This window comes from Rhinolophus hipposideros (assembly GCF_964194185.1).
Source record: "Rhinolophus hipposideros genome assembly, chromosome: 10".
NCBI lineage: Eukaryota > Metazoa > Chordata > Mammalia > Chiroptera > Rhinolophidae > Rhinolophus > Rhinolophus hipposideros.
In genome coordinates this window covers 2,626,807-2,649,137 of record NC_138056.1, presented here as the reverse complement: position 1 = coordinate 2,649,137, position 22,331 = coordinate 2,626,807, and the positions used below count along the sequence as shown (strand labels likewise).

At 58.1% G+C, this 22,331-nt stretch overlaps 1 protein-coding gene across 4 annotated transcripts in view; it reads right to left on the bottom strand.

Moving 5' to 3' along the window:
• Positions 1-22,331, bottom strand: part of SHANK2 (SH3 and multiple ankyrin repeat domains 2) — a 253,496-nt gene that overhangs the window by 224,724 nt on the left and 6,441 nt on the right. For all 4 annotated transcript variants that reach the window (XM_081064094.1, XM_081064096.1, XM_081064097.1 and 1 more), the window contains exons 3-4: positions 17,839-18,008; positions 11,024-11,137 (exon numbers count right to left, since the gene is read on the bottom strand). In XM_081064094.1, the coding sequence (XP_080920220.1) occupies positions 11,024-11,137; positions 17,839-18,008 (284 nt within the window). The remainder of the gene's footprint in view (positions 1-11,023; positions 11,138-17,838; positions 18,009-22,331) is intronic.

Genomic DNA, 22,331 nt, shown 5'->3' with positions numbered 1-22,331 from the left:
CCAGCGTGGCCACTGACCGCTTAGAGCCTTGTCCTGGGGTTTGGACGGTGCGTGAATGCTGACTTCCTGGAGCAAGTCCCAGCTCCCAGCCGAGCTGCAGGAAGGACTCCCGCGTCCACCCCATCTGTGCCATCAGGAGCGGGAAGCCCTGGGGTTTCCTAAACAGCCTGCTTTTGTTCAAAGCTGGCAACGCTCCGGGGCGGGGCAAGGTCCCCAAATGTGAGCTCCAGCGCACTGGCAGAACCCACCATGGATGTTGTGGGGACCCCTGTGGCCTCTTGTTCAAAAATGATGAGGAATCTTAGGGCCGTGGGTGCAGAGCAGGGCAGACGCTCAGGGCCCTTGCATGTCACAGGCCCGCGAAGCCAGCCCGTTAATGTGACAAAAGTTTATTGCATGTCCCCAAGTCCCCTGCCCCAAGCGCTGTGGGCAGGTCCTATCTTTAGGGAGGACAGAGAGCTGGACCCTGAGAGGGACCCTCTAGAACTCCTAGGAGACAGGGAGAGGCAGCCAGACTCCCACCAGGACGTCAGTGCATTTCTAGGGCTGAGGACAGAAACGGGGTGTCCTCGTGCTATGCCAAGGCCAGTAGATGAAAGGACAGTGTCCCAAGGAGGCCAACGTAGAGGTTTTATCGTAAGGCTGTCCACTGTCGTGCCACCTGTAATAGCAAAACCCAGGGACTGCTGTGCTGGCTACAAGCAGAAGAGGGGAAAACGGCCTCGTCATGTCATGCCAAGGTCACATCAATGTCATGCCAATGACATCCTGTAGAGCCATTGGAAAGTGTTCAGGAACAACATTTTCAATCCACAACATGATGTCCTTTATCACTTGGGTGGATAAAAGGAGGATCTACAATTTAAAAGGACGCATTCAATTTTGTTAATAGACGTGTATGCTCAAAGAAGGACCCACCTCTTGGAGGTTATCAGCGCACGTTAGGATGATGGGTGATTTTTATTTTCTCCTTTCTGCATTTGCCAAATGCACTACAGGACCAGACACCACATGGATAATAACATTGATTGACAAAGCGAGGGCCTCTCCAAAGATACACAAACGGCCAGTAAGCACATAGAAAGGTGCTCAACACCGTTAGTCACTAGGGAAACGCAAATCGAAACCACAGCGAGACACCACCTCACACCAGTAGGGGTGGCAATAACCAAAACCCAGAAAGGAAGTGTTGATGAGGGTGTGGAGCCATGGGGACCCTCGGCACTGCCCGTGGGAGCACCAACTGGTACAGCGTGGGAATGAGTCTGGTTCCTCGGGAAGTTAAATAGAGGTACCCGATGACCCAGCAATTCCACTCCTAGGTATACACCCCCCTCCCCCCAAACGGGAAACAAGCGTTTGAACAAATACTTTGACACAAATGTTCATAGCACTGTTATTCACAGAAGCCACCGCGTGCAAAAATCCAAATGTCGGTCAGCTGATGAAAGGAAACAGAAAATGAGGTCCGTCCACACAATGGGATATTGTTCAGCCTTAAAAGGAAATGAAATTCTGATACAGGCTACAACCTGGACGGAGCTTGGGGACGTTGTGCTAAAATAAGCCAGGCAAGAAAGACCACACAGTGTACGAGTCCATTTATAGGGAAGGTCCAGGACAGGAAAATCCGCAGGGACAGAAAGTGGAGTAGTGTTTTCCTGGGGCTGGGGGAGGGGGAATGGGCCCGACCGCTAATGGGCATAGGGTTTCTTTTTGGGTTGATGGGAATGTTCTGGAATTAGATAGCGGTGATGTTTGCACAGCCTTGTGAATGCAGTAAAAACCACTGAATTGTACACTTTAAAAGGGTCAGTCTTAGGGTATGGGAAGTCTACCTCTATTTAAGATGATAGAAAGGTGGGCGCCTATCTGAGGTGCTTCAGATGGCAGAGTGAAGGAAAATGGGACAGGAGAGGGTTTGCAGCCAACACCTGACCCTGCAGCTGACCTAACTTGATTAACCATCGTGAGGCTTCTGGGTCTGCATTCGCTGAACTCGAGTGCTGACTCTCGATCTGAATCTGTGGGCGGTGCCCAAGCCCCCACTTGCAGCCCTGTCTCCTTGGCTCCCTGTGCCAGGGCCCCTCACCCCAGAGCCCCCAGGCCCACATCCCTGACTGGCTGGCCAGGGGACACACAGGGTGCCCTCCCAGAGGCTGTCCTTGGCTACATGGCTATTGGAGCAGGAGCCTGGCCTCACATACCTACTCACACATGCGTGCCTTCTGTGTAACCTGCATCCTTTCCAGCACGCGGCCCATAAGCCAATGTTTATTCATTATCCCTGGATCTGTTTCCTATCGTCTATTTCAGAGAAGCCAAAAACAACATCTTCACTCAGTAACAGAGCACCATATGACGGCTTTCATTTTCCAAAACGAGCCACGGCGCACTCTGAGGGGCAGCCCTTGGCTCCTGTCTAGGCCGCAGCTAGAGGGGGGCTCCTGGCTCTGGCTAACTGTCCCCAAACTGGGGACTCAGGTGCCAAGAAAGAGGCCTCAGGTCTGTCCTCACCAGTGTCACAGATGGCAGGTCAGTGGCCACCTGCATGTAGTGGGCACAGCTCCTGTGTCCCACCTCTCACAGGACACAAGCACATCTGCGCCTGGGCCCCCATGAGCCCAGGTCCCTCATGGTGTGTGCGCGCAAGGAGGACGGGTCAGCCGACTTCCCAGGTAGGAAGCCCCAGCCCCGGCCGCTGTTCCTCTAGCGGTGCAGAGGCAGGGTGAGGCCTGCTCCCTGGATAAGGAGGGCAGGCAAGCGGCCACTGAGGCCCCTGAGCAGTGGGTGGGCTGAAAGGAACTGCTCCCGGAACAACCTCCAGAGCCCCAAAGACATGCTGGGATGGGTTGCCAGAGGTGGCGGGCTTCTCACAGGTCTCATGACAGCGCACCGCCATCCCTGCTGCTCACAAACCCTACAGCTTTAAAGAAATGTCATCAGGGAGTGCTGGAGAGGCTTCAAGTGGGAGGGGGCTGTACAACTGCAACTGGGATGAGCTGGGCATGACAGGCAGACTGGATCTCCACAGCCACCAGCACGTAAGGTCCTGTCGTCCACCTGTCCATCCGTCCACCCACCCACCCACCCACTCACCACTCATCTACACACCCACCCACTCATACCTTCATCCACACTTCCATTTACCCATTTACCCATCCACCCATCCACTCATCCTTCCATCCATCCATCCACTCATCTATCCACCCATCCACTCATCCTTCCGTCCACCCATCCACTCATCCATTCACCCATCCGTCATCCACCGCCATCCATGCACCCATGCACCCAGACATCCAGGAAGCAACTTCTTGGCACCTGCTCCATTCCGGGCACCATGCTAGGTGTGGGGAACACCGATGTGAGCCAGTTGTATCTTCCTGGTTCTTTGTCTTCACGGAGGGTGACACATGTTGACCAATTCACCTCACAAACACGTGTTTACACACTAACATACAGGTCCTTGCCTTCAATCCCCTTGGCTCATACCATTTGCACAATTAAATCTTCTCTACCTCAGTTTTCCAGACCCCAGCTCATCAAACACACCACCCAGGGTCGCTTAAACATACAGATTCCCAGCTCTCGCCCAGACTCGCTGGTTTTGTCAGGTGGAGGGAAAGCCCTGTCGCTTTCAATGGGCTGGCCTTAGAGCCACGCCCCAAGGTCCGGCCTGGTCCCCATATGTCCTGTGGGCGTCTGCAGATGTGGCATGTAGGAGAACCCTCTGACCGCCAATGTACAATGAGCACATCCAAGACCCAGCCGGCTCCAGTTTTCCATGATGCATTCACGCCACCCTCACAGCAAGCCTGCAGTAAACACTGCCGCCATTGCCATTCTACAGAAGACAGGGCAGCTGGTTCAGAGAAGCTGAGAAACTTGCCCGAGGTCACACAGCAAGGAATTGGTGAAGCTATGGCTGCAGGCCCACGGCTTTAAATCAGAGTTATGGACTTGGATGTTTGTCTGTTCTGTGGACTTGGATTCCAAGCCTTTTCTCCAGGACAGAAGATGGGCCCCAAAGCTGACCCACAGGATCCCGAATGCTGATGGGTCAGCATGCAGCCCGGTCAGGTAACAGACACAGGTCAGAGAGGGCAGTCACAGCCTGCAACTCAGACAACAAAATGGCCCCACTGGGAATGGGACTGTGTAGGGGATGAAGGGACGGTGTCAACAGAAAGTGCCATGTGGAACAGCGCTCAGTTCATGGCCATCCCTTTTCACCACGGTTACGTGTCTCCCCAAATTCATCTATTGAAGCCCTACCCCCCAATATGGCTGTATTTGGAGATGGGGCCTGTAGGGAGGTAATTAGGGTTAAGTGAGGTCACAAGGGTGGGGCATCCTTGTAAGAAGAGACGGGATACCAGAGACATGCACAGCAGAGGCCATGTGAGGACTCAGGGAAGGTGGCCGCCTGGACGCCAGGAAGTGAGGACTCAGGGAGAAGGCGGCCGCCTGCACGCCAGGAAGCGAGGACACAGGGAGAAGGCAGCCGCCTGCAGCCAGGAAGTGAGGACACAGGGAGAAGGTGGCCGCCTGGACGCCAGGAAGCGAGGCCCGTCAGGACCTACTCCTGCTGACACTTTGCTCTGAGCCTCCAACCTCCACAACTGTGAGAAATCAATGTCTGTTGTTTAAGCCCCCCAGGCTGCCATGTTTCGTTACAGCAGCCCTGGCAGATTAACATAAAATACTCTTCTGCCCACTGCCATCCACCGGATGTAGCAGGAAGAATGTCCCCCACCCGCTGGGAGAGTCGGGGCCACACGCACGCCCCTCCCTCAGGACCCGCAGCCCACAGTGACCGTGTGCAAGGTGACTTTCCGGGGCGGAGCTGCAGGCACCACATCCTGTATTGGCAGGAGGGGCGGTGGGGAAGGAGGGCAGGGTTGGCCCCAGCATGACCAGGTTGCCATGGTAACCTGTGGTGGCCATCGCGCTGCTGGGAGGGGAAGGGGCAGGGAGGACCTGGGTCTCAGGTCCATCCAAGAACCGAATCCTCCCGAATTACCAGACCCGGCAGAACTCTATTCTGGGGGCGGGCCCGAGTGTGGAAACCGGTATTTAAACCAGGGAGCAGCTGCTCGGAGAGCACATACACCCAGGCAGTAAGGCTCCAAGTGTATTTTAATAAAATGGCGTAAAGGAAGGGGGAGGGCAGCGGCTATGTGATTCTGCCACGGTTGTTTAACAAAAACATAATCATTAGCGGCCAGGACAATGAGTCCTCGCGCTGATTTTATGCTCCGTTGGGGAGCAGACAGGAACTCCTCTGGAGGCTGGCTCTTTTGTTGCTTACTCATATTTTTGATTGCAACTGTGCTAAGAGTCATTGGCCGGTATTCTTCAATGTTCTAAAGATAACAAAATATGCTATTTTGGAACCGACCGTGCCCATCGTGATGTCTCACGGAGGGTTCACGGAGGGTGCGTCCCCACTGCGACCAATGGACTTCCGTTTAATAGCAGGACTCCGTGAGCCGCTGCCCGATGGCACCAAGCAGAGCCGCCCAGGAATGTGGGTGACAGCTCACACCCCTTCTTTGCCTCCCAGGGGAGTGCTCCGAGCTGGGTGAAAGCAGGTCACAGCAGAGCCTTCTCTTCTGTGCAAAGAGCCCGGACACTCAGGCCTCCCGGCTGAAAGGACGTCCACAGCTGCAGCTCGCAGAGGCCCTGCTGCCCGTCCCTCTGCTGGCTGTGCCATCCCGACTGTCCCTGGCAGACCCCCCGCCCCCACACCCAGGGGACACACATGGTGGCCTCCCAGAGGCTGTCTGGCCGGTGACACTTCTTAAGCACACCCGTTCTGAGCCACAGCAGCTGGGACACGACCCAAGTCCACACAGAACAGGTCCAATCCTGGTGTCTGCTGAGCAGGCGGGAGAGGACACACGCCTGGGTTGTCAGGACAACCGAAGGGGTGAGCTGGCCAGAGAATGAAGCAGCACAGAGGAGTCGGTGCCCAGAGGTGGACAGAAAGCTCCCTGGGGACACCGTGTGAGCACCTGGATCCAGCTATGCCTGAAGTCCAGGCTTCTCAATTATAGAAGCTAATAAATTCCCTTTTGGGGGAGGGGAGTGCTATAAGGAGCCCTGGGGCTTTGTCACCTCCAATTAAAAGAGTGATGACGAGCAGAGCAGCCCCTGAGCTGGGGCGGGGCAGGGAGAAGTCCTGGGTCGGGGTCTAGGTCACGTTTCCACCCCAGCTCTGCCACCAGAGGGCTGTTTGGTCCTCACCAACCAGGAGCCAGACTTCCTCCTCCAAAAACCAGAGGCCTGAACCCTAAATCAGCGTTTCTCAAACTGGGTCTTAGAAAGCCCACTTTTCTCAGGGACATCTTACAGGGATCCTTTCATTCTATGCTTTCCTTTAGATGACACCCTAAGTAAATGACCCCATGCTTATTGTGAAAGGAAAGGTGTTTTGTCCCCATGGTGGACATTTTCATAGACAGAACTTCAGTTTTCACAACCAAGTTTTCTTTTTATAAACGTGGGAGTTGCCTCTCTTTAGAGTTAACCCATAGGTTATTAAAGTAGGTGAGAGTCTGAACTAAGGTAACTGTTAGCCTCGGTTCTCACCTCTCTGGGTGGCATCGATGCTGGTGACCCATGTGTGGGCTCCAGAACCCAGCGGGTCCTTGGGTTGGGTGACCAGACTCACACCCCGTGCCTACAGCTCACAGGCTCTGAGGCCCTGAACGAGTTGCTTCATTTCTCTGGGCCTCTGCTTCCTTATGTGCAAACCAAGAACCATGACACCTATAGCTGGTGCGGTTGGTCTGGCGATTAGCGAAAACCAATGGGACACATCCATCTCAGGGCCTGGCCCGGGATTAGTGTCACGTTCCAGGATGGGCCCCGTGCGTGGAAGGAGCACGCAGAGCCCCACGGCACCCACACCCCCAGCACGCGGGTCTGAAATTCCCCCACCAGTCCTCCTGAGAGCCTTCAAATGACCTGGCCTGTGAAACTGGGTTCACCTAGCGTAATGAGGGAAAGGGACTCTCTGGAAAAGTGGTCAGCCCCCCAAAGCAGAGGGGCAGGGTTGTTCAATGCAGTTGTTCATTTATTTCCATAAGGAGCTTTTTCATTCATTATGTTGAATGGGAAGCCAACATCCCTGCCTTAGACACAAGCAGTTACATGAAAAAAGTGGAAGGGAGACAACGAACGAGAGTCACACTGGCACTGGGGTCTGCAGAGGCCCGCACCCACACCGGCCTTTTCCACGTGAAGATTGGCAGCCACGAGCGCTGTGTGGAAGGCTCCCCAGCCTCCCAGGGGAAAGACCAGCCCTGGTCTGGGAACAGACGTTTGGAAACGTTTATCCCTGACAAACGACTTGCTTGTAGAATGTATAATGAGTGACCACAAATCAATAAGAAACAAACAGCCCTAAAGCCAAACAGGCCAAAGACCTGAAATGGCACTTGACAAAAAAAATAAATGGCCAATAAACATGCAGAAAAGATTTCCAGACTCAGAAGTCCCAAGGGAAACGCAAATTGAAATCCAGCAACATTGTCACAGCACGCACACAAGACCACCAGCGGGAAGAGTCTGCCTGCAGCCAGCGATGGCGGGGACGTGGGGAGACCACGGTGACGGACTGAACGCCTGTCCCCCAAATGCATATGGTGAAGCCCTACGCCCCAATGGGAGGGTCTCTGGAGGTGGGGCCTTTGGGAGGTAGCAGGGTGAGATGAGGTCTTATGGGGAGGGGGGGCTTGTAATGGGATTAGTGCGCTTATAAGGAAGAAGAGGAGGTGACCACAGAATTGTCTCTCCAGCACGTGAGGACACAGGAAGAAAGTGCCATCTGCAGCCAGGAAGAGTCCTCGCCAAGCACCTGAGCCCGCCGTGGACTGAGCCTCCAGAACCGCTGTTTAAGCTGCCCTGTCTGTGGGATTGGTCACGGCAGCTCGGGCAAACTGAGACACTCACGTAAGAAGAGACTGGAGTATCTAGAAGAGCAGAGGGCACGCCCGGCCCTGACAATGGGTCACTCCTGGGGTGCGTACGCAGCACTGCACACGTGTCTACACCAGCAGACGTACACGGACGCAGAACGCTGCCCCGCCAGCCCCAGGCTGGAGACGACCTACGGGACAGCCCACGGCAGGACAGGTGACCCAGAGCCACTCACACAGCCAGACAGCAGGGTCAGCTGTCGGGAGAGAACTGGGCACGGCCTGACACACACACGACCGGATTCCACGTACACACGGCTAGAAACGGGCAAACCCAGACTGCACTGTTTGGGGACGCAGAACAAGGTAGCAGACGAACTAAAACATACGCGTGGATGGCACACAAGAAGGGTGGGGGCAGCAAGGGGGAGATAGGGCACGTGGGCACCTTCGGGTGCCGGCGACACGGAGTGGGGGTTGTTTTACAACCCTTCACTAAGTGACAAGTTTACAGTTTGCGAGATTTTCTGTTATATTTTACTTTTTCAATAAATTAAAAATACAGAAATCATACAAGCCCCAAACTGAGTCGCCCTGTCCACTCCGAAGGCTCAGCAGAGGATGCAGTAAAAGAGGAGTGACGTTCACGGGTACTGAAGGCTGAGCCCGACCACGTGAAGCCCCTCCCGGATGTCCCCCTCTAGGGCCCTGTGTATGCCTGACATTAGTTTAACACACGTGCAGTGGGGCTCAGGTCTGGGAGGGCTGCAGGGCAGGGATGGTGGGGGGAAAGGCTGGGTGCAGTGAGGGCTTCGTGTGAATCGGGGAGCCCCGTCCCCCAGGGCCCACTTGGCACAGAGGGTGGGGGCCGGGAAGAAGCTGTAGGAGCCCTGACTTCCATTCTGCCTTTGCTGACCAGCTACGTGGTCAGTGTCCTGTGTGAAGTGGGCTGGACAGCACTGTCTGCCCTGGACATCTGTGTCTCCTGCATGGGAAAACAAGGACGCTGAGCCCTCCACCTTTCGGTGGGCACCTGGTGTGTGTCTGACGACAAAAGCCCTTCCTGAGGCATCCTTCAGCCCCAGGGTGCGGGCCCATGGGCCTCTCCTCTGAGGGCTGTTGTCCAATCGGGGGCCACTGTCCTGCCCGCCCTCAGTGGCTGGAGGAAGCCACAGGTGGCCCTCCAGTGGCAGAGCCCGAGACAAAGCTCGGGAGGCAGGCAGGAGGTCAAGGAGACGTGCCAGGGGCCTGTCAAGAGCGGCACAGGTGTCCACGGGACCCTGCTGCGGGCCTGCAGGTCACCTCTGCCCAGCCCAGACGATCTCTGGGGGCACCTGAGCTTCCAGGGAGGACCAGGCCAGGGGTGTGAGGGAGAGGCGGGGAGGGCACAAGAGACCTGTGTGCCAGGCCTGGCTGGCTGCTACCATAGGAGGTGGCTTCAGTGCCAGGTCAGTTCCCCGGGAGGACTGGGGTCGGGGCTGCTCCTGCCTGCGTCCACACCCACCCTACCTCCAAACCCGAGGAGGCATGAAGGTGGCTGCTGAAAGCTTAGGGGTGAACCTGGGGGTGGGCCTGTGGCCTGCTGGTGGGGAAAAGGGGATCTCTGGAGGGCGTTCGGGGGCCCAGGGTGGGTGGCTCGGGTCCTGGTCACATGAGCATGAAGTACAAGGCCTGGGCACTGCTCCACCCAGGGCGCAGGTGGGGGGAGGGGCAAGCAGGTACAAGGAAGATTCGTCACACTGTCCACAGTCCACAGCCGTGTGTGTGTCCCTCCTGCAGCAGCTGCCACGCCCTTGAACATGGCGCAGCCCGGCCCCTCAGTCACACGGAGCACACGTGACCCGGAGCAGCCATCCTGCAGTTAGCGGGCAGGAAGGAAAAGGGCTGCACGGAGCCTCTTTGTTACAGCAGCCGAAGTCGCCCCCGCAAGCACACACAGTGGGCATGTTTTGCAGTCAGCCCGAAGCTGGCCCTCGGGGCAACCGCACGGCCCTCTGCACACGCACAGGGACCCACGGGCACGCTCTCTCCTGCATCAGGAGCCGTGCAGCACACAGGAGCGTGAGATGCTGTCCAGGCTCGGGAGCCAGGGGGCTAGGACCAGGGGGAGCGGCACACACACAACTGACTGGCACCTTCCGGCAGGATGCCATCCTCTGCACAGTGACAGTCACACACAGCACCTAGCGGCCGCTTCTCTGGGCCGAGGCCTGCAAAGCGGTGAGTCACTGTCCCCCGGGGTACACCTCTGTCTCTTGTGCACAGAAACAGCAAACCCACAGCTACACTCCTCCCCTGACCCTGTACCTGCGTCACGTCCGGGCTTCGCGTGACACCACGGCATTTCCGGGTGAAGAAAGCTACTCAGAGCCGTTCTGTACTGTGTGCGGGGACCCGCCAGGGGGCCTCTGGCCTGCACAGGGAAACGCAGCAAAGCCATCGGCCCCACAGCAAACACGGCCACTTGCGCTGCGTGCCACACACGTGGACCAGGCCCTTCTCCTGAGACGCTTGGTGCTTCTCCCCACCTCACCCCTTTTTCTCGCTGCATTTTAGATAAGTGGTCGCCTCGTAACATTTTAGTCAACCCAAACTTTTGGCAATGAACTTGAAAGCAGTTGTCAGCAAGAGCTCTGCTGGGGACGTCTGAGAGCCCTCACGAACCCTGACCTTTTGGGAGCAGCTGTCATCGGCACACGGAACTGCATAGTTGTCACAGAGGGCCTGGGAGGACCTTCTGTGAAGGCAAAGCCGCCTGCTCATGACACAGTACAGGAAAGACATAAGGAAGCTTCTGCACTTAACCAAAGAGCCTTTTTCCTCCCCATGGATTGACCGTACGATCCAAGGTTTCTGGAATGTGTACTGAGCAGCCTTCTAACTAACAGCTTCCACACTGTCTTGCACTGATTTTGTGGTTTGGACAAAGCCCAGAGGAACTGAATCGACCTGCTAGAGAAGACCTTGTTCTGAAACAGCCTGTCCCTGGAACAACGCATCAGCTGGCTCTCGCTCCACACTCGGGGGAACCGACCACACTGCCCTGGCCCCAAGAGGTCCAGGAAGCACGGTGGGGTCGCAGGGCGGCACCCGCTTACCTGCCTGGCTGTCCTTGGGCTTGCACTGGACTTCCTCCACGCACTCGGCCGGGAACCATCCGATGTGACCACGGGCGCTGCCTTCCCAGAAGCCCCCTTCGCCGATGCTCAGAACTGGAGACAAGACAAGGACGGCGTTAGCAGGCAGGGGCCGGGCTCGGAGGGCGGGGGGAGGGAGGCCAGGCGGGAGAGGGGCCACCATGCTGTGGGCCACGCGTGCCAGCTGACCACGCGCCCTTCGGCTATAAACCAGGGGACCTGGCAAAGTGTCCCTCGGATGGGCAGTGCCTCGGGCGGAGCACTGCAGTACCCACGTCGCCTGTGCTGTTCGCTCTTGGGGACAGAATGCAAGCACCAGACATACTGGCATCTTTGCCTCTTACAATATATGTCACGTGGCCACTTTGTCCCCTCTCTTGGTCTAATTGAGACAGAAGAGTGCTCACTGGAAGTCCCCACCACCAATTATTTCAGGAGTAACTCGGTGGGGGTAGGGGGTGGGCAGGCCATTTCACAGGAGAGAAAGAATGATGAGGTTGCGTGTGTCCCCTCCCAAGCTGGGAAGGGGGCCGCCGTGTCTGGCTCCCCAGGATCTTTTCATCCTGCTTGAGGAAAGAGAATTCACAGCAGGAGACAGAAAAGCAGTGACAGGCTGTCTGTTGATGTCATGGCACTCTCTGGACTCGAGTGAAAAGGGCAGGATTCATAGACGCGTTTGGACAACGCTGGCACGGGGTGGACGGGCTGGCTCTGGGGCGTGCTGGCTTACTGACGAATATGCCAGTGCTGGGGGGCACAGTCCCCTTAGAGAGAAGGGGCGGTGGGCTTGTCCACAGTGAAAACGCAGACAAGTCGGTCGGAAGACACAGCCCCGCCTGCACGGCAGGTTTTCCCTCCCTGGGCTTAGAGCTGGGTGCACAAAAGGGCCTCAGGGAACAGCCGCCACGAGGTGACCATGTCTTTAAACTTGACCATTGCTGAACATGGGGGAGCAATGCCAGCCTGAAGACACAGGGTGGGGGCCCCCATAGGACCCACGTGCTTCCCAAGGCACCATCGTAAGGGCCAAGCTCACAGTGGCGAGGTGTGTCGGGGGGGTCTTTAGATCGTAGGCCTTTGGTGCTGGGCTGGGGTGCCCCCAACAGCCTGGCTCCCTCAGAATGTGGCTGTGTAACAGGGAAAGCAATACAACCTCTGAACCCCTTAATCTACCAGACTGCAGTACCAGGGATCAGGGCAGCCTGACTGCTTTCTTCCGGCCGCATTTTAATCTCAGAGGCCAGATAAACAGCAACTGGACCCGTGACTTTTGAAGGTCGACAGAACAGAAAAGATTGGCTCCGTAGGTCTTTGCCGAATAATTTGAAACAATGACCTAAATGAAACAGACAAGCAACCTCCCAGCTGACCAGTACGATCTGACCGCTCGAAGCATCTCCCCCAGAAACCAACACCAGCCCCTTCCACGGCACGCTCCCCAGCTGCCCGGGACGCAGGCCACGGTCCCAGCGGAATCCAGAGCTGAGATGGTCATCGGGAGGCCCAACCCTGGACAGCAAAGGGGGGCAGGCGCCTGGCCGGGCGCGGCATGAGCCAGCGGCCAGTGCAGGGAACACACGTGCTTTCCGTGAGGCTGTGAGCAGGCCATTCTGCTTGTTTCAGGGTCTGGGGAGGACGAAACGCTCAGGAAGCCACATCTCATTGATGTGACACTCAGGAAAGCTGCTCAAGCTCCGTGCCTCAGTTTCCTCATTTGTCAGAGCGGGACAACACGCTTTAGCTCACAGAGCACACGAGCCCAGCATGGGGCTCCATCACGGCTCCCTCGCTTCCTCCCAAGCCCTCCATCAGGGACAACACCATCCAGTTCCGCATTTCATGCATATCAAGCATCCACTTCTGGGGGTGTGACTGTTGTTATGAGACCAAGAGGAAGGACGCCAGGCTGGCTTGAGGGAGGGGAGAGGAAAAGACGAGGAAGCACAGGAGATGTATTTACAGCCACCAGCTCGGGGACCCTGCACATTGGGGTGGTATCAGTGGCACTAGGAGGAGGGGACACAACAGGCTCGGCGCCGAGGGACAGAGAAAGGGCCCGGGATGGTCCTGGGTTTTTGGTGGAGCGAATGGAAGCTGGTGGCCCTCTGTACAGAGGTGAGAGGCAGAGAGGAGAGCATGTGGGGGTGGTGGAGGGAGTTGGGTGCCATCGGGAACACCCTAATTTAAGGGGTCTGCATCACAGGCTCTTCACTCCGTAAGTAGCCACGTGTGAGCCAGAAGCCGTGGACGCTGGCTTACACATGTGGGCCTGCCCTCCGGGGCTGTCTGCCCACACTGTCAGGGCACATTCTGATGGCTCGCCGGTCGGGCCCCCCGTGTCTGGGTCAGGATCCGTGTTCCCTGGACAGCGAAGAGGCAGCTGAGTTGGGCTCCCCATAAATCGCAGATTTAAGCCGTTCAAAGTAAACATTCACACCCTGAGAATAGATGGCGTGCCCACTGCCCTCTACGAGCCCAACACGCTCCCTGAGGCCACACTGGAGTGACCGGGTGGGGAAGGGGGCCAGTCCAGCTCTCACTACTCCAGCCTCTCCCCTCCAAAGACACTCAAGTTCTCCCCTGAAAATTGTAAATCAATAATACGTTCCCATACGAGATTAGCTCGGCAAAGCGGACACGCTTGGGCAGGGCTGTCACTGTGTGGTGCACCCCCTGCCCTGTCTGGGTCACTGAGGAGGGCCCCCCCGAGTGGCTGGGAGCGAGCCTCTGGGTAGGAGAGCAGGGGACCCAGCTTTTCCCCTATTCTGCACTGAACCCCCAACTGGAACACACGAGGTCTGACAATTAAGTTCACGAACTTGTTGCAATGATGTTGCTGACCTTTCTTGATATCAGAGGGATTATTCATTATGAATTTGTACCAACTGGACAAACAGTTGACTAAGTTTACTATTTAGAAGTGCTGAAAAGACTGCGTGAAAAAGTTAGACGACCTGAACTTTTCGCCAACAATTCATGGCTCTTGCGTCACGACCATGCACCAGCTCACACGGCACTGTCTGTGAGGGAGTTTTTAGCCAGTAAACAAATAACTGTATTGGAACACCCTCCCTGCTCACCTGATGTGGCCCCCAATGACTTCTTTCTTTACCAAAGATAAAGGAAATATTGAAAAGAAGACATTTTGATGACATTCAGGACATCAAGGGTAATACGACAACAGCTCTGATGGCCATTCCAGAAAAAGAGTTCCAAAATTGTTTTGAAGGGTGGAGTAGGCGCTGGCGTCGGTGCATAGCTTCCCAAGGGGAGGACTTTGAAGGTGACCGCAGTGATATTCAGCAGTGAGGTGTGTAGCACTTTTTCCAGGGTGAGGTCGCGAACTTCATTGTCAGGCCTCGTGCTCCTGGGCCGCGGGCACTAAGCCATCTGGCTGCCCCCACACGCACCACCAGGAAACCAGCACAGACGCACCCCTGTTCCTGAGCGCCCCTCATTTTAGGAGAGTTATGTTGGCGTGTTTCCCCAGGGACTCGGCTTCCACTGTCTACTGTGAATATCAGGACCTCTCTTTGCAGGGCTGAGCAGATGTGAATGAGAGTCACGGCCCGGCTGGGGGCTGAGGACGTCAGCAGGACCCCCAGGACCCACCCGCCTGGGCCAGGACCCCACCTCCCCTGAAGTGAGTTCGGTTTCCCTGTTCCTGTCTCCGCGGTGGGTCCTCTGAGGTCGGGGAGGGTGTGGGGACACAGGACACCGGCAGAAGGCGCTGGGCTGTCCAAGGGCAGCCGGTCAGGCAGCAGGGACGCAGGGCTCTCCCGGCTGCTGTGACCCGCCTGCTCTCAGAACAGAAGTCTGTTGAAGGTGCCCTTTCGGGTGGAGTTTTGGAACAAAGCTCTGTCACTTCTGTTCCTCGCGAGACAGGCCCAGCTCCCCGCACACCCTCATTCCCACAGCGAGGGCTGGGTCACAGTGGGGTCATGTACCCAGGAGGGACATAAGTGCCTCTGGGAATATGGGGGTAGGGGCAGATGGCCTCACGCTCCCGCCCACGGGGATCCACCCAGCCTGTGACCCTCCCGAGTCCTGCGTCCTCATCTCGGCCTGGCCGCCGTCCCCCTGCCCCTGGTCTGTGCAGCAGGCCCACATCACCGCACGTGTGACGGCCATGGCCAAGGACTCACTCTTCCCAGACCACATCCTTTCCTCCGACACCAACCGGTAATCAGGCAAAGGGTCCTAAATGCAGCAAGCACTGGGAGCCCATCCTTCCCCACTTTCTCAGAATGGAGGCACCCCCCCAAGAGCGTGCTTGCTGTGCCCGGCAGTGCCGTGCCGTGTCCTCCTGCGAGGAGGGCGTGAGGGGTACAGGCTGGAGCAGACAGGACCCTGGGAACACTGCGGGAAGGTCCTGGCCAGACCCGCAGCTCTGCCAGGACTGGGGCTTCCCCACGGCTCTGCAGGGACTCTCTCGGGGGCTGCCCACCTGTGGCCGCAGGTTAGGGAGAAGGAGAGAAGGCTGCAGAGCAGAGGCCGTGGCGCCGACCACGCGGTGCCAGCTGCGCTCCTGTGCAGGGACGGCCATGCACTCGGCAAAGACGTTTCAGTCGCCTCCGTCTGGGGCCTGTGAGCACTGCGCCGGGGTCGGGGGAGAGGCCCCTCCCTGGCCACCTGCCCGCCCTCCTGTACATGCAGCGTCCAGCACGCACGCTGCCTTGGTCGTACGACGACTGTTGTGGGGTCAATGGGAACTACTGCACACGCAGGGCCAGAGCGCTTACCTCACGACACTTCTAGTATTGATTCAAAGTGGCAGGTCAGGTGAATTTCTATTATACATTTATAATCTGAACACTTGTATTTTAACATTTACAAAAATACTGCATTAAACTATGCAGGGACAATTCGGAGACTCCCGTGTCTGGGTGTGACGGTCACAGACCCCGCTGGACCACAGCACAGAAGGCAGCTGTAAATTTAGCCTGAGGGGCAGCAGGGCCGCGACCTGAAGGTGGTACAACGTGGAGAGAAGACAGGCCTGGCGGGGAGGGGCGGGGAGGGCCGCAGTACAAGAGCCCCTGCTCCCCGTAGCCTGACGAAGTAGAGTCCCCACGGCAGGGCTGGTGGTGGAGGGACCCAGGAAAGACCTGGTTCTTAGTGTCCTGAAGAGCTAGACAGGTGAGTCAGGAAACTGTGCAGTCCGGAGAGACTGGGGGCATCCCCCCGAGGGAAAGCGCTGGAGAGGATGGGAAAACGCAGCCTCCCCACATCTCCAACCGACCCCAGGACGACACATGCGCAGAACAGATACAAGGCCACTCAGCTCACGTCTTTGGAGATCTGAGCTCGCCCAGAGCTGTCACCCAGGAAACCGGCCGAAGCAAAACACCAAAAACTAACAGAAGCCAAAATCTCCACAACCTAACACTACGATGTCCAGAACCTAACAGGAGACCTAACAGGAAGGAGCCCATTCTCAGGAGAAAAGAAAACCAGGTGAGCCAACCCCAAGGCGACCCCAAGGGTGGAATAACAGACAGGGATTTTAAAGGGACAATGTACCGGCCCACGATGTCATAAAACAGTCCGTGCTGCCGATGAGTAGAAAATCTCAACAGAGTAATGAGGAGTCTTAGCAAATACAAAGAAATAAAAAAATATATACGTGGAAATGCTAGGGTTTAAATATGTAATTTCTGTAATTAAGGAGATTCACAAGATGGACTCAACAGCTAACGGGGCATTTCAGAGGAAAGAGTGAGCGAACTTGAAACCAGTTTAATAGAAATGATCTGAAGCGAAGGCAGGGACGGGAAGAACGGGCACGGAGCCCCTGGGACTGGACGCCCCTGGCAGTTACGTGCGGCGCGGCAGCAGAAGGAACCTGGAGGAGCCTGGGCTCCACGTGTCTCTAGGAACTTGGACAATCCAGGTGAGGTCGGCCGGCTTAGTGCCAGGTACAGCGGGGGGACCTGAGTCGGTTACCAGTCCAAGGCCGAACAGCGACTCGGTGGGGAAGGCAGGACGTGAACCTGGCCTTCTACCAGGGGGCACGCCCTCTACCGCACGCCAGGCACCTCCCGAAAGCCTGCCCTCCTGGCTGGCACCTGTGCTGCGCCCTTTCTTGTCTCCCTGGTGAGTTCGCTGCCCCACGTGGCCTGCAGCCCACTCCTGCCTTCTCCACATCCCTCCACGGCCTCACACCACAGGGCTCGGCCGCAGCCACTGCTGGCTGCCTCCCGCCCCACACACGCCCCCACTACATCCATCTCCCCAAAGCGCCTGCCATCCTGGTCTCCCTGCTCAGACCATCGCTGGCCCCCACGACCCTGGCACCACAGCCCACTCCATGGCCTGGCATTCCTGGTGGCCCTCACGCCTTTCAGCCTCGTTTCCTGCTCTTCCCCCAGGGACCCCCTCCCGCCAACACGGCGAGAGCCCTCCTTGGACGCGGCAGGCCCCTGGGGGCTGGCTCAAGCTGCACCCACGGGGGCACCCCTCCCGACTCCCAGTAAGACCCTGCCAAATCCGGTCTGTGCTAGGGCTGGTCCCAGCGCCTCTCCTTCGGGAGGCCCTGGGGGTTTCCATGTGGAAAGGAGCCGTGGATGTCCTCGTCCGCCCCACCCTGCACCCTCCACATGGCATCTGATTCCAGATGCATGTGCTGTCATCCCGGACACACGACAGGGATGTGTCCTGTGAGAATGGCTGGCAGGCGTCCCTCTGTGCCCTGTCTGCCTCCCAGGGCTCCGTATTTCCACAGGGGCCCCAGCCTGACCTTGTCCCAGAAGCAGAGGACACCTGTGGACACTGACCTTTGACCCTGTCACCACGGTGAAGGGGGATCTCGCCATCGACCTGGGGTTGGTATGGCTTGACGACGACAAACAGCCTCCCGGGCACCGCGCTGTACAGCTTCCGCTTGGGCCCCGGGTACTCGAAGGCGGAGAGTGTGTCCTTGTTGGCACCAGGCGGGAAGGTTGGCCTGCGAGGGACAGGGTGGGGGGAGGGGAGAGAGAGAGAGAGAGAAAATGTCACCACCAGAGACAGCAGGCCACACGCCATACCTGCGGCCAGTCCAGTCACAGCAAAGGTGTGTCAACGGCAGACATATCGCGGCTCCCGCTTCTAGACGGGGCTGAAGACAGGTAAGGGCCCGGGGGCAGCATCTGAGATGAAAAGACTCTAATCGCATCCTTTCTCGATTCGTGGGGAATGTAACCCCACGTACGTTCCCAAAGAAGTCAGAGCAGGGGCTCCGACAGGCATGTCTGCCCGTGTTCACAGCGGCTTTAGTCACAGCCACCAAGCGGGAACCGCCCAGAAGTCCACAGACGACAAAGGGGTACACAAAACGCGGTCCCTGCACACACTGGAGTGTCACTCAGCCATCAGAAGGGAGGACATCTGACACCTGCTACCACGTGGCTGGACCTGGAGGACACTGCGCTGAGTGAAACGAGCCAGACACAGAGGGACAATCCTGTGTGACCCCATCACACGAGGTCCCTGGGGGAGTCAGAGTCACAGAGACAGGAAGTAGATGGTGGTGCGGGGCTGGGGGAGGGGCGGGGAGTGTTCCATGGGGACAGAGTGTCAGTTTGGGACGATGGAGAGGGTCCTGCTGTACCTCGTGAGTACGCCTGACGCCACTGAGCCGTGCACTTCAACTTGGGCACAGGACCAAGTGCAGCCGGATGGGATTTCAACCCCGGGGTGCCGGCCGGAGGGCTGCGGCCCCGAGTCTCATCAGAAAAGGTGGGTCAACGTGGACGTGTGAACGGAGCCGTTTCCCAGCCGTCCTGCGAGAACACGGACCTGCCCACGCGCGGCACTTTCTCCCGGGTTCACTGGTCAGTCACTTACACACCCATCCAGTCACTCATCCGGCAAGTATGTGGGGCCCAGAGCCACCCATGAACATGAGACAGACGAGCCTCACAGGGAGGACACCTTGGAAGACGCCTTTCTGCATGTCTGATGGGTCGGCACCGAGGACAGGGTGCCTCAGGCAGAGGCTGCAGGAAAGGCTCTGCAGGGACACGGAGGGCAGACCTGACGCCCCAGAGAGCAGGCACGTGACTGGACGGGCTCTGGGTCACCCTGGCTGCAGGGCGAGGGCGCGACTGCAGCGGGCAGGGTGCCCGAGGTCAGGGTGCCCGAGGTCAGGGTGACGTGCAGAGTGATGGGAGGACACGGCAAGAAGCAGGGCTGCCTGCACGGGAGGCCTGTTGGAAATCGGTGTCCCCAGGCTCCTGCCTCACACAGAGGAAGGCGGCTGTCTGAGAGGTGCCGGCTGTGGCTCTGGGGAAGGGTGGCACATCCAACCCAAATGGCCCCGAGCCCTGACTGCCACTGGCAGCTGCGTCGTAAGCATGAGAGCTCAGATCCATGTCACCTGTACCGCCAGCACTGTCCCCCCCGACCTGGGGCCAGACAGAAACATCAGAGTCGTCGGCTGGCACGCAGCCCCGGGCACCGCAGCCCCACCGCGGGTCTCTGGGTTTAGCTTTGCCTCTGCTGTCCTGTGACCGCACCTCGCCCTCCACACCTTCCCTGAGGCCTGAGGAGATACGACGGGGATGGACAGTCATGAGGATGTCCCTCCCACTGGACATGGTGACACTGGCTGGGCAACCCGCGTGTCCCGGGTCGTGTGTGGATGCCACGATGAGATCCACGGTGATTGGAGACGCTGTCGAGCGCCGGCACTGCCCCACTGCCCCCACAGTCGCCATGGTGACCTTGGGCTCACGGCTTCCGCGAGCACAAGGTCACCGAGCTTGGAGTGGAAACGGGTTCTGGGAGGGTGGACTCCACGCTGCCCCGCACACCCCTTCCAGGGCAGTGGGGAGGGTGCCAAGAGCTCCTGCTTTGGGGACCGGTTCTGAATTGCCTCCCACCTCCTGCCGTCTGCTGTCTGTTCTGGTCACACGGCACCGCTGCCCCTCCCTGGCGCCCAGCCAGCCCATCCCCTCCACCAGGGGCCCCGGAACGCCCCCACCGACGTCTGAACCCCGGCTTGACTTGTGTGTCCTCTGACTCCAGGACCATTGTTAGAGACTTCTGGGGCTCCATGTCCTCAACATTATCCGCCCTGGGGGTAACATGTTGCCTGCTCTCCTTTCTCGGGTGGGGACACGGCGTTCACCCCTGAATGCTGAGTGCCCCACACAGAGGAGGCTGCGCTCCCTGGGGTCTGCAGCCCCACCTAAGAGGTCTGCCCTCTGAGCAACCCCCACCCTGCCCCCTGGACTTGAGGGGCTCCCCTCGGGCTGGCGTTCCTTCTCGGGGTGCTCAGGGCAGACCAGCCGCTACTCGGAAGGGCGGGGGGGGGGAATACTGGTGACGCCAATGTCACCTTCCTCCAGACGGCTGCGGGCACAGGCTTGAGGCTGGCCCTGCCTGCCTGACCAGGACCCTCCCGGGATGGCCAAGCCCGCCGTCCAGGGTTGGCCTTCTGTCTACTTTACGTGTCTGAAACCCACACGCCCGCTTGGCATCAGCTTTCCATGGCCGAGTTCAGGGAAATGAAAGTGACATGGGTGAAAAACAGGCTCCTGCGAGCCCCTGCCAGGTTTTGCCCGGGAGGGGGAGACTTTCCAGCTCAGCCCCTACCTGTGGGGAAGGTGGGTGTGGCGTCCCCCCACCCCGTGAGCCCGAGAAAGACGAGGCTCAGAGAGACACAGCCTTGGAGCTGTGGGGGCCTCTCACCTCTGCCTGGACTCAAAAGCATGAGCCTTTCCACTCTGCTGAGCTAACTTCACCCAAAAAACGCTCATTAGTTTGGCGAGGGGGAGCAGCCACCCCAACTTTGCAAAAATACATTAAGAGCTGTTCTGGACCTGGCAAGAGACATCAGCCCCCTGGGCATTGGGGAGGGGTCTTGGCAGGACCCCCAACCCCCTCTCTACACTAGGAGTCGGGTGACGGGGCAAGTGGATGCAATGAAAGCCCCATCTCTCGTGGTTCTTAGAGACGCGGACCAGCCATGCCAGCGGGCGCCACTAGAGGGCGCGTCTCAGGCAGGTGTGTGCACAGAGCCCTCCTGGCACCTGAGCCAGGCGCTAACAAGATGCTGCAGGTACACTGGCTCCCCATCGCTCTGGGCCCTCTTACTCTCCCGCCCTGCACTTGGGCCGCCTGGCTATGAGGGCTCGGCTCCGGGGGAGGCTGACTCTGAGCACAGCACAGAGCCCGGGTTAGGGAGGGAGGCGGTCAGCGGGTGCCGGCAGGAGCCCAGGCAGGGAGGGGCCTTGGCCCGCCTGCCACCAAGTCTGCACCTGAGGGTTTGGTTCCAGCCACAGTGATGCACCCATCACACTCCTGGCTGAGGTCTCTGGGGCCTGAGAGATGGGTGCTGGCAGCCATCAAGAGAGAAAGGAAGGGACAAGGTGGTGTCTGCATCCAGAGGCACCCGCCTCATGCTGAGTATGCTACGCCTCCCTCGACCCAGCTGACGTGGTTTTCTCCACTTCTCCTATCCCTTAGCCAAGCATGCCACCCGCGCCGTGGCACCTGCAGTGCCTGCCCCACAGCAGCCAGAGGGTCCTTCTACAGTGTCACTGATGGTGGCAAACACTTCTGGGGAACTTACTATGAGCCAGACACAGCGCGGCCGGGTGCTGGCCGGGCCGGACAGGAACAGGTCGCGGGACCATGGCTGGGGGACTGACTGTCCTGCTCTTAGCTCTGATAGTTCTGTGACCCGGGCAAGGCTGGGTACTTGGTCTCGCCGTCCACAGCTCTGGGTGACAAAGGGAATGGGTCTGGCCAAACGCCCGGCCTTGGGTTGAGCAGGGATCTGGGCTTCATCTAAGAGCCAATGTGGACTGAGCACCTACTATGTGCAAGGCACGGCCCTGAGTTCATTCATTCAGTCTCGAGAACAACCTGAGGGAGCTGGGCCTACTCATGAGCCTCAGCTTACAGCTTACAGCACACAGGGTGAAGGAACTGGCCCAAGGTGGGTCCAGGACACGTGCTCAGGAAGTCCTGGGATCAGGCACTCAGGACAGGCTGGCTGCTGGATTATCTCACACACGCATGCGTGCACACACAATGTGCATGCACACAGATGTATGCACACACAAGCATACACACAAACGTGCATACATGCACACACACCCACGCACACACACACCACACACACACACCTGCACAGGAAACCAGGGACAATCAGGGTCCCTGCCACACATGCCAGTTGCTTTTCTCTCTTCAGAAACAATATTTTGTTTGTAGCTTTGCAAGTCCCTGGCCACACTGCCTTCGGTATCTTATTAGATTTCATGCTGGAGGAAGGGGACAC